Source organism: Microcaecilia unicolor, chromosome 1, assembly GCF_901765095.1.
Source record: "Microcaecilia unicolor chromosome 1, aMicUni1.1, whole genome shotgun sequence".
NCBI lineage: Eukaryota > Metazoa > Chordata > Amphibia > Gymnophiona > Siphonopidae > Microcaecilia > Microcaecilia unicolor.
The window spans coordinates 622,080,298-622,096,392 of record NC_044031.1 but is presented as its reverse complement, the minus strand read 5'-3'; the positions used below and the strand labels follow the sequence as shown (position 1 = coordinate 622,096,392).

The 16,095-nt window shown below is 43.1% G+C and overlaps 1 protein-coding gene across 4 annotated transcripts in view; it reads right to left on the bottom strand.

The window, feature by feature from the left end:
* NRBP2 (nuclear receptor binding protein 2) overlaps positions 1–16,095 on the bottom strand; it is a 247,184-nt gene that overhangs the window by 145,560 nt on the left and 85,529 nt on the right. For all 4 annotated transcript variants that reach the window (XM_030220357.1, XM_030220367.1, XM_030220360.1 and 1 more), the window contains exon 4: positions 8,160–8,249. In XM_030220357.1, the coding sequence (XP_030076217.1) occupies positions 8,160–8,249 (90 nt within the window). The remainder of the gene's footprint in view (positions 1–8,159; positions 8,250–16,095) is intronic.

The window sequence follows — 16,095 nt, the reverse complement described above, 5'->3', positions numbered from 1 at the left end:
AACAGGAAGTAATTACAATAGTTACAGGACAGAAGGAAACAGGGGTGGGAGAGAGGGGGAAGATAAGTCATGCAGACTCAGCCTACAGCACCCGCAACATCTGGGTCCAGTGGAGGCCCAGAAAGCTAAGCAGACTGTGGCCCAAAAGCATCATTGAATAAAAAGGTCTTTAGCCCAGCCCTCACTACAGTAACCGGGAGAAAAAAAATCCCCAGTGAGTCACACATATCTTTATGAGTGCGTGCCTACATGGTCTGGGGTAATTCATTTACTCTGCAAATTCAGGCAAATTCCGGATTCTGCCCAACATTGCATTTACCAAAGAAAATGTCACCTCGGTCATCCATAAGAGGTTTACCCTGCTGGAGCTATAGTAAAATAGTAAATGACGGCAGATAAAGACCTGCATGGCCCATCCAGCATTCATTATCAATTCATGATTGACCTAACTATTCAACAGTATTGTTAACAACATTCTACACTCACTAAGTTCCACTTTAAGATCTTTTCCCCTCCTCCACTGAGATAAACAGCACCTTATGAACGTGGTATAAAATACGCATACTTGATCTTGACTCGTCCTTACCATTTTCAGGGCTCGGACCGTAAAGTCTGCCTGGCACCGGCCCTACTCCCCAGCTACTGGAGATGCCATCAAAACCTACTCCAGCCTATTCTAATCTGTATTGCCATATATGGGACACAGACCGTTGAAGTCCATCGGCACCACTCTTGCACATCATTAATGAACTTATAGCTGCTGATGTGTTAAATTTTGTTTTGATAATATTCTCTTTCTTTTTAGGGATCCTTTGTGTTTATCCCACTCATTTTTGAATTCTGTCACTGCTTTTGTCTCCACCACCTCTACTGGGAGGGCATTCCAGGTATCTACCACTCTCTGTGAAAAAGTATTTCCTGACGTTACTCCTAACTCTACCACCCCACAACCTCAAACTGTGTTCTCTAGCTTTACTGTTTTTCTAGGGACTTGTAGTGCTACCTCACTGGCTCATTGGGCAAATTATGCATTGACCCAACTTGCAGGTGGCTCTCTCAGCCTGCACCAACGATGGCTGCTCAAGATCCATGACCTGGTTGATCGTAGGAGCATGCAGGCTTGCCAGCATCTATACCCTGCTTCATCCTCAGCAAAGATTAATTAGGACAAATAGTACAATAACAGGCAGGCTTGATCCCCGCTGCCTTTGTGATCTGCAATGCAGTGGGAAGGTTCTGAAATATCTAGGGAGCTGATATGTAGCTGGCGGTTAAACAGGCTAACTTACTGTATATACTCACCTATAGGTCACTATCGCCTACCCTGTTTCCCCGAAAGTAAGACATCCCCCGAAAATAAGACCTAGTAGAGGTTTTCCTGAATTGGTAGATATAAGGCCTCCCCCGAAAGTAAGACCTAGCAAATTTTTGTTTGAAAGCAGGGCCATCGAGAGCCGGACAAGGCCGCCCCCGGGCCGCCCCCCCCACCCGAGGTCGCCGGGCCCCCCCTCTACCCACCCTCCGTCGCTCCCGGAACTAACCTTAAACACCTCCTTTCACCTTCGCAGCAAGCAGCAGCAGGGCAGACCTCTCCTTCTTTCCGTGCCCTGCCCTCGCGGACGTTATATCAAGCGAGGGCGGGACACGGAAGGAAGGAGTGGCCTGCCCTGCTGCTGCAAAGGTGAAAGGAGGCGTTTAAGGTTAGTTCCGGGAGCAACGGAGGGAGGGCGGGCGGGCCAACCCCGATCCAACCCCAATGTTTCCCAGAAAAATAAGACAGCCCCTGAAAATAAGACCTAGCGCATTTTTGGGGGCAAAAATTAATATAAGACAGTGTCTTATTTTGGGGGAAACACGGTATAGGTTGGCACTCCTACTTTCCCTTGCAATCCATGAAATGATTCATGTCTAGGGTGTTCGTTTCCTAACCACCCACATTGGTTCCAACATCTCTACTTCCCCTCCCTGTCCCCCCTCCAAGGTCTCCACCGGTCCCACTGGCTGCAGCTGCATGTGCCCAGTGCTCCCATGATGCATTCCTTTTTAGGCAAATGGTGAAACTTGGTAGCATGTCTGGAGAGGAATGCCCCGTGCTGGTGCTGAAACTACTTTAGCCTGCAAGAACTGACAACCTTCAGTCATTTGATTTCATAAGTTGCTTTTGTTGAAAAGAAGTTTGTTGAAGTGGCGGTGTGCTCTTGGACTGATTTTGAATAGAGGAACAGTAACTTGCATGTTTTGTGAGACAGCAACGCTGGAAGGAATGTAGCGTGTTCAGTTCAAAGGAGCATTTTTTTCTTCCAAGATAAGTGCAAGTTGTTCTATGTTTTTGATAATTTGATATATTTGGGGTATTTTTCAGTCTGGCTAGCTAGCCCTTTCTTGTCATTAAGTTTTAGTAGTAGAACCCTTATGAATCAAAATATTTTATAAAGTATTCACATTCAAAGTATTCTGTTTAAAAAACATACGTGGTAACATAGTAGATGATGGCAGAAAAAGACCTGCACGGTCCACCCAGTCTGCCTAACAAGATAAACTCACATGTGTCATTTTTTGTGTATACCTTACCTTGATTTGTACCTGTCTTTTTCAGGGCACAGACCGTATAAGTCTGCCCAGCACTATCCCCACCTCCCAACCACCCGCCCCGCCACCCACCACCGGCTCTGGCATAGACCGTATAAGTCTGCCCAGCACTATCCCCACCTCCCAACCACCAGCCCCGCCTCCCACCGCTTGCTAAGCTTCTGGGGATCCCTTCCTTCTGAGGAGGATTCCTTTATGTTTATCCCACGCATGTTTGAATTCCATTACCGTTTTCCTATCCACCACCTCCCGCGGGAGGGCATTCCAAGCATCCACCACTCTCTCCGTGAAAAAATACTTCCTGACATTTTTCTTGAGTCTGCCCCCCTTCAATCTCATTTCATGTCCTCTAGTTCTACCGCCTTCCCCTCTCCGGAAAAGGTTCGTTTGCAGATTAATACCTTTCAAATATTTGAACGTCTGTATCAAATCACCCCTTTTTCTCCTTTCCTCCAGGGTATACATGTTCAGGTCAGCAAGTCTCTCCTCATACGTCTTGTAACGCAAATCCCATACCATTCTCATAGCTTTTCTTTGCACCCCTTCCATTTTTTTCACATCCTTCACAAGATACGGCCTCCAAAACTGAACACAATACTGCAGGTGGGGCCTCACCAACGTCTTATACAGGGGTATTTTTTTTGGAACCAGTTGTTTTTCTCCAATTAACTGGGAGTTTTTTTTACACTGGTTCTTCTTTCCTCCTAGGAACCAATGATAAGAACTAACTCCCATTGTGATAGAAGGTGGATCATTTGTTGCAAATTCCCCTATCGGGAGATTTGAGATTTCAGTTATTTACTATGTTATGCACAGGAACAATAGATGTAGAATAGCTTTATTATTAAACAAACTATGGGTCCTGTTTACTAAGGCATGCTAGCGTTCTTAGCACACTAATGCTAGAGACACCCATATATTCCTATGGATGTCTCTAGTGTTAGCGCGTGTTAATTTTTAGTGTGCACTAAAAATGTTAGCACGCCAATAGCGCAGCTTAGTAAATAGGGCCCTATATTAATTTCACCTCCAGAACATTACCATTTTTAGAATCAAGCCTAAATCCATATCCTCAAACTACTCAGATGCATCAAAAACACCTCTCACAACACCTTACCTAGCACCTTGCATCTAAATTACCTACCTTAGCTTATTATCGACTGTATCTAAGATCATGTAATGACTGCATCATAACAACACTCTGTAAGCCACATTGAGCCTGCAAAAAGGTGGGATAATGTGGGGTACAAATGCAATAAATAAATACATAAATAAATAAATAAGAGTACTCAGTAGATTAGTGGTATACAAAATAAAAAATGGCAATATCACCATGTTCAAATAAATGGTTGCAAGCAATGTCCCCTCTATGTGGAGCACATAAGCGATTGCTCATACATTGTAGGTGCGTTGCTCACAGATTTTACATGGTTGCTCACAAACATTTTTTTTGTGTACTTCTGTATTATGAACTAGACTTCTACAAATCTAAATTTTGTAACCACCTTTTTAGGAATGTGTAAGCCACATTGAACCTACCATACGGTGGGAATATGTGGGATACAAATGCAGTAAATAAATAAATAAATATGACAATGACCACTGACGTATTTTATAGCTGCCCTATGGATCGACTCCATCCAGTTCAAATCTTTTTGAAGGTGCAGTCTCCAGAATTGCACACAGTATTCTTCGTGGAGACATTGAGCCTCACCAGAGACTTATGTTTTTTTACCAGTTTTATTAATAAGGCATTTAGCAGGTTATTATAACATAAACTCTAACATTTATATAACAACTACGGTATGCATATAAATGCTTCAAATAATGGCATTTGTGTGTGTATGGGCGCACAGGCAGATATGCCAAAATTCCATTTGAGGTGCTATTCAGTAAATAACCACCTAATTTATGTAATGTGCATTTTCAAGAGGAGTGTACACATGATTAAGTTTCAAGTTTATTAAGAACTTACTACCCTGCCTATCAGCAATGCCAGCTAGGCGGCTTACAGATATGATGGAGCCTGAGTCAGGCTCAAACTGACTAAGTTACACAAGTACCTGCAGCACTGAGGCAGGGTATACATTTTTCAAATACACATTATCAGCAGCTCTGTGGACCCAAATGAAGAAAATAAGAAGCAACATAAGCACTGGCAAGTTAGATAGAAAAGATTGATGAAGAAGGCCAAAAGAGAATATGAAAAGAAACTTGCCTCAGAGACAAAAACTCACAATAACAAATTTTTCAGGTACATCCGAAGCAGAAAGCCTGTGAGGGAATCCGTAGAACCGTTAGATCATGAAGGGGCACTCAGGGAGGAAAAAAATGTAAGAAATCTACCAGTACCAGAAATGGTTTTCAAAGGTGAAGATGCGAAGGAACTGAAAGAAATCTCGGTGAACCTGGAAGATGTACTGAGCCAAATTGACAAATTAAATGATAGTAAATCATCTGAACCAGATGGAGTAATTAAAGAACTGAAACATGAAACTGCTGATCTGCTGTTAGTGATCTTTAACCTGTTGTTAAAATTGTACAAAGTACCTGAAGTTTGGAAGGTGGCCAATGTAACACCACTTTTTAAAAAGGGGTGATCCGGGAAATTAAAGACCGGTATCTCCGACGTCACTGCCAGGCAAAATAATGGAAACTATTATAAAGAATAAAATTATGGAACACATAGATGAACATGGTTTAATGGGACAGAATCAGCATAGATTCAGACAAAGGAAGTCTTGCCTCACCAATTTGCTTCTTTTCTTTGAAGGTGTGTGAATAAAAATGTTGATAAAGGTGAGCTGGTTGATGTAGCATATCTAGATTTTCAGAAAGCTTTTGACAAAGTTCCTCATGAGAGACTCCTGAGAAAATTAAAGAATCAAAGGATAGGAGGCAATGTTCTGTTGTGGATAAGGAACTGGTTATTGGATAGAAAACAGAGCTTAGGGTTAAATGGCCATTTTTCTCAATGGAGGAGAGTGAATAGTGGAGTGCCACAGGGATCAGTACTCTTTAAGATATTTATAAATGATTTTAGTTTTATTTTGCCTGTAAAATGAATGCCGATTGCATATTCACATTGTTTTGTGATATATTATAAAATATTAATAAAGATAAATAATAATAATAATAAAAAAAGATATTTATAAATGATCTGGAATTCGGAATAAGTGAGGTGATTAAATCTGAAGATGACACAAAACTATTCAAAGTTGTTAAAACACATGCGGTCTGTGAAAAATTGAAGGGAGACCTTAGGAAATTGGAAGACTGGGTATCTTGTAATTTAATGTGGACAAATGCAAAGTGATGCACATTGGGGGAAAATAATCAGAATCGTAGTTGTCTGATGCTAGGGATTCAGTACCCAAGACAACCTCTCCACCCGTATCCAGAATGTATCTTTCAATAACTGCTTGACCAGATTCTCTTGTCTTCTTTGACTTCTTTGTAACACCAATTGTATTCTTTACCCTGGTATGGCAATGCCATAACAGTTTTGTAAGCCACATTGAGCCTGCAAAAAGGTGGGAAAATGTGGGATACAAGTGCAGTAAATAAATACAAATAAATAAATAAACAATAGGCTGAAATGTGGTTGCCAAAAAACAAACAGGATGCTTCTTCCCTTGGTTCATTAATCTCATCCCATGGCTTTTCCTACCATCTCTATGCTGATGACTCCGAAATCTACCTTTCTACCCCTGATATCTCACCTTGCATCCAAACCAAAGTTTCAGCGTGCTTGTCTGACATTGCTGTCTGGATGTCTCAACGCCACCTGAAATTAAATATGACCAAAACCGAGCTTCTCATTTTCCCCCCCAAACCCACCTCCCCGCTCCCCCCGTTTTCTATTTCTGTTGATGGCTCTCTCATTCTCCCTGTCTCCTCAGCTCGAAACCTTGGGGTCATCTTTGACTCTTATCTCTTCTTCTCTGCTCATATCCAGCAGATTGCCAAGACCTGTCGTTTCTTTCTTTACAACATCCGTAAAATCCACCCCTTTCTTTCCGAGCACTCTACCAAAACCCTCATCCACACCCTTGTCACCTCTCGTTTACACTACTGCAATCTGCTTCTTGCTGGCCTCCCACTTAGTCACCTCTCCCCTCTCCAGTCAGTTCAAAACTCTGCTGCCCGTCTCGTCTTCAAGACCCTTCACTGGCTCCCTATCCGTTTTCGCATCCTGTTCAAACTTCTTCTACTAACCTATAAATGTACTCACTCTGCTGCTCCCCAGTATCTCTCCACACTCGTCCTTCCCTACACCCCTTCCCGTGCACTCCGCTCCATGGATAAATCCTTCTTATCTGTTCCCTTCTCCACTACTGCCAACTCCAGACTTCGCGCCTTCTTTCTCGCTGCACCCTACGCCTGGAATAAACTTCCTGAGCCCCTATGTCTTGCCCCATCCTTGGCCACCTTTAAATCTAGACTGAAAGCCCACCTCTTTAACATTGCTTTTGACTCGTAACCACTTGTAACCACTCGCCTCCACCTACCCTCCTCTCTTCCTTCCCGTTCACATTAATTGATTTGATTTGCTTACTTTATTTATTTTTTGTCTATTAGATTGTAAGCTCTTTGAGCAGGGACTGTCTTTCTTCTATGTTTGTGCAGCGCTGCGTACGCCTTGTAGCGCTATAGAAATGCTAAATAGTAGTAGTAAATAAGACCAAGAATATTATAATGCCTCTGTATCACTCCATGATGCGACCTCACCTTGAGTATTGTGCTCAATTCTGGTCGCCGCATCTCAAAAAAAGATATAGAAAAGGTTCAAAGAAGAGTGACCAAAACGATAAAGGGGATGGGACTTCTCTCATATGAGGAATAGCTAAAGAGGCTAGGGCACTTGAGATTGGAAAAGAGATGGCTGAGGAGGGGATATGACAGAGGTCTACAAAATCCTGAGTGATATAGAACAGGTAAAAGTAAATTGATTTTTCACTCTTTCAATAAGTAGAAAGACCAGGGGACACTCAATGAAGTTACATGGAAATATTATTAAAACAAATAGGAGGAAATATTTTTTCACTCAATGAACGGTTAAGCTCTGGAACTCGTTGCTAGAGGATGTGGTAATAGCAGTTAGCATACCTGGGTCTCAAAAAGGCTTGGACATGTTCCTGGAGAAAAAGTCCATAGTCTGTTATTGAGATGGACGGGGGGGGGGGGGGGGGGGGGGGGGGGGGGGGAGTCACTGCTTGTCCTGGGAGTGGTAGCATGGAATGTTGCTGCTAACTGAGTTTCTGCCAGGTACTTGTGACCTGGATTGGCCACTGTTGGAAGCAGGATACTGGGCTACATGGATCACTGGTCTGATCCAATATGGCTTCTTATGGTATAAGTGCTCATGCTTAAGTGCCTATATACCTGGTTATGCTAGTATTCTATAAAGGAAAGTAGGGTGCCTAATTTTAGGCACCTGTTTTAGAGTTGCCCTCTTATGGTACAACACAGCTGAAGGGCATGTGCCAAATTATAATTGTTTTGTCCTAACATCAGATGAGGTTTCAGAATACTTTCCTACACACTATCTGAACACTGATGAACCCTACCCGTGCATTCATGGTCTTCCGGTTTTTCTTGGTTTTCTTCAAAAACTGCCTGAGACTCCCAGAAGAAACGTACTCTGTTATAAATACCACCTGTAAAACAGACAGAATGGGGGACTAATCAAACAACAACCAGATATCAGTTTATTCATTTTTGACACACTGCTTAAATTGATACATAGACCAAAGTGGTGTACAATTTCAAAATTGAATATTAAAGAAAATAAGGCATGCCAATTGTTGACAGGATAGGGCAGAGCAGCCCTGTAAGTCCTTCTCTCTGTGAAACCCCCCCCTTCCCTGCTCTATATCAAAATCGTCACCAGTGACAGCAGTGATTCATATCCACTGCCTGCGCCGGCCCTGCACCTTCCCTCTGCTGTGTCCCGCCAGAAAGGAATGGTAACTGATGTCAGCGAGGATGGGATGCAGCAGAGGGAAGTCTGCGGGACCGGTGCAGACAGCGGATGTGAATTGCTGCTGCTGCTGATGATAGTTCTGAGATAGGGAGGGAAAGGGGGAGGGGGTTCAGATAGAGGGAGAGTTACCAAACTGTAGGTGGGAGAGGGGCAGTGGTGTAGCTGGGGGGGGGGGGGGGATCTTTACAAAAGATGGCGCCTATGCACCAAAGGCGCCTCATACTATTAACTTTTCCTCCCGGCCGCTGCCTTTTGAGTTCACGGCAGCCTGGAGGAACCACGAGCTTCCCTTCCCTGCCCCTCACTGACTGGGTCACTCAAGCCACTGCCTCCCCGACTGACTTGGCTGCAACAAAATGAAGCCGTGCACTGGTCTGTAGCCCTATGTGCACCACTGCCTCTTCTGCCAATTTCCCTCCTCCACCCCTCCCCCCACAAGATGTAACTTCCTGTTTGGGAGGAGGGAGAGGAGGAAGGAAACCAGCAGAGGCACCAGTGGTGCACATGGGGCTATGGCCCCGAACGCGTGGCTTCATTTTTTTATTGCAGCCACGTTGATGAGGCAGTAGCACGAACAAGGAGGTTGAAGGCAAAATGTTGAAAGCCATTAGATATGTAATGTCTCCCTCCCTTTCCTCTGCGCAGCCGTTACCCTCAAAGCAAGCAAATCTAGGCGCTGGTCTATCCACATTGTAATTTGTTTTATTGTTGGTAGCATTTTTATTTGATCTTCTTACTTATATTTTTAAACATACTGGCTTGTGCAGCATAGGGATGCATACAGAGGAAGTATTGGTTGCATCGGTTAGAGTACTACTTTGCAGTGGCGTAGCCACAGGTGGGCTTGGGTGGGCCAGGGCCCACCCATTTATGGCTCAGGCCCACCCAACAGTAGAACATGTTTAGTGGTAACTGGTGGGAATCCCAAGCTCTGCCAGCTGAAGATTTCCCCCTGATGGTAACGAAAATGCTACTTTCCACAACACCGGCACCTGCGCATACTCAGTTTTCAGTACATGCCTGCTGCCAAGGTGGAAAGAAGTGTTTTCCCACCAGCTGAGATAATTTTTTTTTTTTTGTGGGGGGAGAACACTTGGTGCCCACCCAATTCTTGCCTAGGCCCACCCAAAATCTATTGTCTGGCTACTCCCCTGCTACTTTGTTCTAAATTGTAAATCGTGTCATTTGGAGGGGCTGGCTATAGAGACTCCCTGTATTCATGCAGAGATGTTTTCAGGTGCTTAACAATCAGACTTACTATTTAATAGTATAATAACCCCCCACCCCCCATTAAATTAGGTTGAAGCCTGGGTGCATTTAAAATCTTTTTTTCCTGTGCCTACATCAAAAGATAAAGATGGCATGTGGGAACTTGTTCCTTTTGTTTTGTGGATTGCAGTGGTATATTATAAAAATGCAATTTTTATTACTATTATTTCACAGAGAGGTATTGAATAATGAGGGGAGGGTGTTCTTCATACAGAATTTCTGTCTAGTCAGTATAAATGTGTCAACATTGGCCAGTTCAGCATGCTATTAGCTGCCAAATTCATACAAAATTAATTATGTTCAGTGGAAAATAAATCTGTTGGCTCAGGCTGCTTATTACTGAATATTCCATCATTGTTTCATTATTGCTAGTAAGTATTACATATTAAGGGCATTTGCTTTAAACTTTGTTTTAATTTGTTTATTCAGTCCTTACGTGCACATGATTTTGTTTTTAAACCCAAAGGTGAATCCTAAGGGCGGTTGAACGATTAGGTATATGTTGTTTCTGACTTTAGTTGTTTTGGACTGCTTTAGGTCCTGCTGATCTGTACATCTGCTGTCTAGAATTTTGAAAGATGGAAATGAGAAAATAAAAATTATCTAGTGTTTGTTACTCTCAGTGCTTTTTTTGTAGAAAAAAAGGTGCCGGTACTCATTATGGGCGGGGTCACCACATATGGCTCCACCCCTATGATAGCCACACCCACATTAACCACACCCCCTACACCAGCCATGGCGCATATAAACAGACATCATTGAAAATATTACAGTACTATAGGAGAAAAAAAATATCGTATACCCAGTGCAAAATAAGACAGCCAATGTAAATTCTCAAATTGGACATATTACAAACACTAAAATGAAAATAAAATTATTTTTTTTCTACCTTTGTTGTCTGGTGACTGTTTTTCTTTCCATATTGGTCCCAGTCTGTGATTCTGCTTTCCTTTGTTTTCGCTTAACTCTTCTGTGCTATTTGTCATTTTTGTCTACTTTTTCTTTGCTTTCTTCAATATTTTTCAGGCTCTCTCTGTCCAGATTTAATTCATTCTTACTATCCATTCTTTAATTTCCTTCATCTACCTGTGGCTTTTCATCTTTTCCTCACCCTTGTTCTCCCCATGCCCTTCCTTTTATTCTCCAGTCTTTCTCTATTCCCCTTTTCCATCCAGCAGCTCTGCTTTCTCTCCCCTATTTCTTTCTGCATTCTTCCATCCAGCGTCTTCCCTCTTTCTCTCCCCATCTTTCCGTTTTCCCTCTCTCTCTCCCCATCCTTCCATCTGTTTTTCCCCCTCTCTCCCCATCCTTCCATCTGTTTTTCCCTCTCTCCCCAATCCTTCCATCTGTGTTTTTCCCTCTCTCTCCCCATCCTTCCATCTGTTTTCCCCCTCTCTCCCCAATCCTTCCATCTGTTTTTCCCCTCTCTCTTTCCCCATCCTTCCATCTGTTTCCCTCTCTCTCCCCATCCTTCCATCTGTTTTCTCCTCTCTCCCCAATCCTCCCTCTCTCTTTCCCAATCCTTCCATCTGTGTTTTTCCCTCTCTCCCCAATCCTTCCATCTGTTTTTCCCCTCTCTCCCCAATCCTTCCATCTGTTTTTTCCCCTCTCTCCCCAATCCTTCCATCTGTTTTCCCCTCTCTCCCCCCAATCCTTCCCTGTTGTTTCCCTCTCTCTCCCCCCAATCCTTCCCTCTGTTGGTTTCCCTCTTTTTCTCTCTCCCCAATCCTTCCCTCTGTTGGTTTCCCTCTTTCTCTCTCCCCCCAATCCTTCCCTCTTTCTCTCTCTCCCCAATCCTTCCCTCTGTTGGTTTCCCTCTTTCTCTCTCTCCCCAATCCTTCCCTCTGTTGGATTCCCTCGTTTTCTCTCTCCCCAATCCTTCCCTCTGTTGTTTTCCCCTCTCTCTCCCCAATCCTTCCCTGTTGTTTTCCCTCTCTCTCCCCAATCCTTCCCTCTGTTGGTTTCCCTCGTTTTCTCTCTCCCCAATCCTTCCCTCTGTTGGTTTCCCTATTTTTCTCTCTCCCCAATCCTTCCCTCTGTTGGTTTCCCTCGTTTTCTCTCTCCCCAATCCTTCCCTCTGTTGGTTTCCCTCGTTTTCTCTCTCCCCAATCCTTCCCTCTGTTGGTTTCCCTCTTTCTCTCTCTCCACAATCCTTCCCTCTGTTGGTTTCCCTCTTTCTCTCTCTCCCCAATCCTTCCCTCTGTTGGTTTCCCTCTCCCTGCCAAGTTTCCCGCGAACGGCGCGAAGTCGCGACGCACGCGGCACCAGCCCCTATTTCCGGCCGCTGCTGCTTCTCCTGTTGAGCAGCAGCGGCCGCTACACAAAGAAAAAGTTAAAAAAAATTGAAACCTGGCTGAAACGCGGCACCCCGGCACTGTAGACAGCCATTAGGCATTGGCTGTTGCCCCGCAGCCGCTCCTCCTCTTGCCTCTACGTCACTGCCCCTGGAGGAAGACCCCGGAGGAGCGCAGTGACGTAGAGGCAAGAGGAGGAGCGGCTGCGGGGGGCAACAGCCAATGCCTAATGGCTGTCTACAGTGCCGGGGTGCCGCGTTTCAGCCAGGTTTGAAGTTTTTTTAAAATCTTTTTTTTGTGTGTAGCGGCCGCTGCTGCTCAACAGGAGAAGCAGCAGCGGCCGGAAATGGGGGTTGGCACTGCGTCCGTCACGGGGCGGGGGGGGGGGGGGGAGCAAAAAAAAAGGTGCCGGTACGCCGTACCGTTGCGTACCGGCACAAAAAAAGCACTGGTTACTCTAGAAATTAGGTCATTTCTTTTCAGATGCTATATAGGACATAGGGAAGTTCAACTTGTGCACAATACAGGGACTCCTGAGGCAGGCCCTCGCGACTGAAACATGATTTGTGTCAAGTCCATTGCATATTTTTTTGAATAAAACTTCTGATGTGAACTCTGAGTCTATTGGATGTTTGTTTTTTACAACATCTTTATTGTCATCTTCACTTGTTCTTCTGTGCTTGTGGATGTTTTTTTAAAGGCATTTTAAGATGATCATCTGCTTTGAAAATGAGCAGCTATGTGAACAGTGATAGAGTGGAGTCAGGCCAGTTCAGGAATTTATATAGATGAGCAGTGCTTTTTTTGTGCCGGTACGCAACGGTATGGCGTACCAGCACCTTTTTCTCCTCCTGTCCTCCCCTCCCATTATTTCCAGCGATTCTCCGCCTCTCTCCTGCCCTCCCATCGACGTGCAGCGATTTTCCATCCCTCCCCTGCCCTCACCTCTCCCATATCCAGCGATTCTTCGTCCCCCAACATAGATCGCCGGCGACTGGCCTATTAGCTGGATCGCAGAGCAAATATTGCCACTATCCGGGTAAGTTTGGCACTGACCACCTTATCTGGATGTTCAATGCCAGTCAATAACCAGATAGAGGCACTGGGTATCTGAATATATGTTTTTTTAATACTGTGGCCAACGTTTATAAAATATACCGACTATAGTGCCCCAGCATTGACCTGTTAAAAACTCCTCTTTATCCCTGATTTTACAGGTCCTCAGATAAAATGAGTCAGAGTACCTAAAGAAGAAGCTCGCCCTTTATATAACTTTGAGGCCATTAAGATCCTCTCAAGGAGCATCACTAATTGTGCCCTCGTAAAGACATGTCGCGAAATGTGACATCTATAGCCCAATACTAGAGGGGTTACGTCTAACAACCAGGAAGCAGGTGAAAATCTAGTTCATCTCCCAAGCCTTTAATGGCTGTAGTGACTGACCATGCAGCCACTCATACTGTGTCAGGACTAGCTTGCCACATACCCCGTAACTGAGAAAGAGATTTGGATTTTTCAGTAGCAGCTCCAGGCAAGTTGCATTCAGGGGTATAAGTTGTTTTTCTGTCCCAGGAGGAATTACAATTTAAGTTTGTACCCAAGTCAAAAAGGGGTTTACATATATATATATATATATATATATATATATATATATATATATATATATATATATATATATATATATATATATATATATATATATATATTTATATTTTATTTATTGCATTTGTATCCCACATTTTCCCACCTCTTTGCAGGCTCATTGTGGCTTACAATGTGTCGTTATTGGTAGATAGTTGGATAGGAGATAACAGTTAGTGTTACATAGAAATAGCATAAACGAGATTAGCAGTAAATATAAGTGGAAAACATTACTGATGATAGGTTCGTTGGGATGCCATAGAAAATAACGTAGTCTAAATTCAAACAAGTAGATTTAAGCAAAAAAAAAAAAACATTATTAGATACAGGTACGGTTGTAGAGTATAACATTTTTGGTTACTGTTCTTATTGGTATGCCTTGTTGAATAGGTGGGTCTTCAGGGATTTGTGAAAGTTAGTTAGTTCATAGATAGTTTTTAAGCTGTGCGGCAATGCGTTCCAAAACTGTGTGCTCACGTAAGAGAAGTTAGATGCATGCGTTAGTTTGTATTTTGGACCTTTACAACTGGGGAAGTGAAGATTAAGGAATGTGCGGGATGCTCTTGTAGCGTTCCTGGGTGGTAGGTCTACCAGGTCTGTCATGTATGCTGGGGCATTTCCGTGGATGATTTTGTGAACTATAGAACATACCTTGAACATGATACGTTCTTTAAGTGGAAGCCAGTGTAGTTTCTCTCTTAGGGGCTTAGCACTTTCATATTTTGTTTTTCCGTATAGGAGTCTAGCTGCGGTGTTCTGGGCGGTTTGCAATCTCTTGATGATTTGCTCTTTACAATCAGCATAGAGTGCATTGCAGTAATCTAAGTAACTGAGCACTATTGATTGTACCAGGTTATGGAAGATGGTCCTTGGGAAGAAAGGTCTTATCCTTTTTAGTTTCCACATTGGATAATAAATAAATAAATAAAATAAACAACTTTTTAGTTGTGTTTTTCACATGACTTTCAAGTGTAAGATGTCGATCGATGGTGACTCCAAGAATTTTCAGAGTATCCGTTATGGGAAGGGATAATTTTGGCGTGCTTATGGTGGCGAATAAACATGATTTGTTCGGGATCACAAGGAGCATTAATGGGATTTGAACTCTTACTACACTGGTTCTCAGCCCACTGCTCTAATATTAGGCTTCACCTCCACTCCAATTCTGCAAACCTTATTCATCTATACATACCTTCACTTTTATTTAGCCCAAACCCTTTGTCCTACCCATCTCATCTGCCTATTTGTCCCAGCTGCACATGTGGTCTTGGTTACCAATTGCAAACTAAAAAAAGCACACAAGGGTCTTCAAGACTGGAACAATCATAAGTTGTTTATTCAAAGTTGACCCGACACGGGCTGTGTTTTGGCAAGACTCCACCTGCATCAATAGAAACATCCAAACTTCCTTAATAAGGATAGTAGCCAAATCCTTAATAAAACAATACAGAAGTTAACTCTTCATATAGATATCTGCGCGAGTGCAGAAAATACCAGTAGCTATCTTGCAAATGCAACTGCTTGATGAACTCCGTCAGTATTGTTTTATTAAGGATTTGCCTACTATCCTTATTAAGGAAGTTTGGATGTTTGTATTGACCCCTGACACAGACGGACTGTCACCGAAACACAGCCCATGTCAGGCTAACAACTTAGGATTGCCCCGGTCTTGAAGGCCTTGTGTGCTTTTTTTGGTTTGCTTTGGTTGATGTACTCTTGATCCCTCCTTGGCTACCAATTGAGCATCACATCTGTATTATATGATTGTTCTATTGTGCTGTCTATTAAGGTATTTCATTGTATTCTTCTGCCATTGTCAGAATCACATCTATATTATATGAATGTTCTACTGTGCTGCTTATTATGTTGCATAATTTGTACTGTGCGCTGACATTTATATTTCTGGTATATGAATAGTTTACTGTGCTGTTTTAATGTGTACATTACTCACACTGATAATTTTTCTTTTCTTATGCTGTTACTACACTGTAAGTTGTCTAAGTCAAGCTAATCCTGTTGTACGCCGCCTTGGGCAAACCTGTTCATATAAGGTGACTAATAAACATAAATAAATAAATAAATATCCTTCAGAAGGTGTGGCCTCCACAACGCAGCATGGTTCTCAAGGTACAATCTTACTATTGAGCTGTACAAGGGTAATGTTGCCCTCTTACTCCTGCTGCCAAAAACTCTTAGATACACACCTAAGCATGCTATTTTCTGTCCCGTGCTTTTTCACACTGATTGCCCACCTCCTGGCAGTCCTTATGCTCCTGGAATCCTGTCATAGCCATGTAGCTTCACAGAACATTTGAT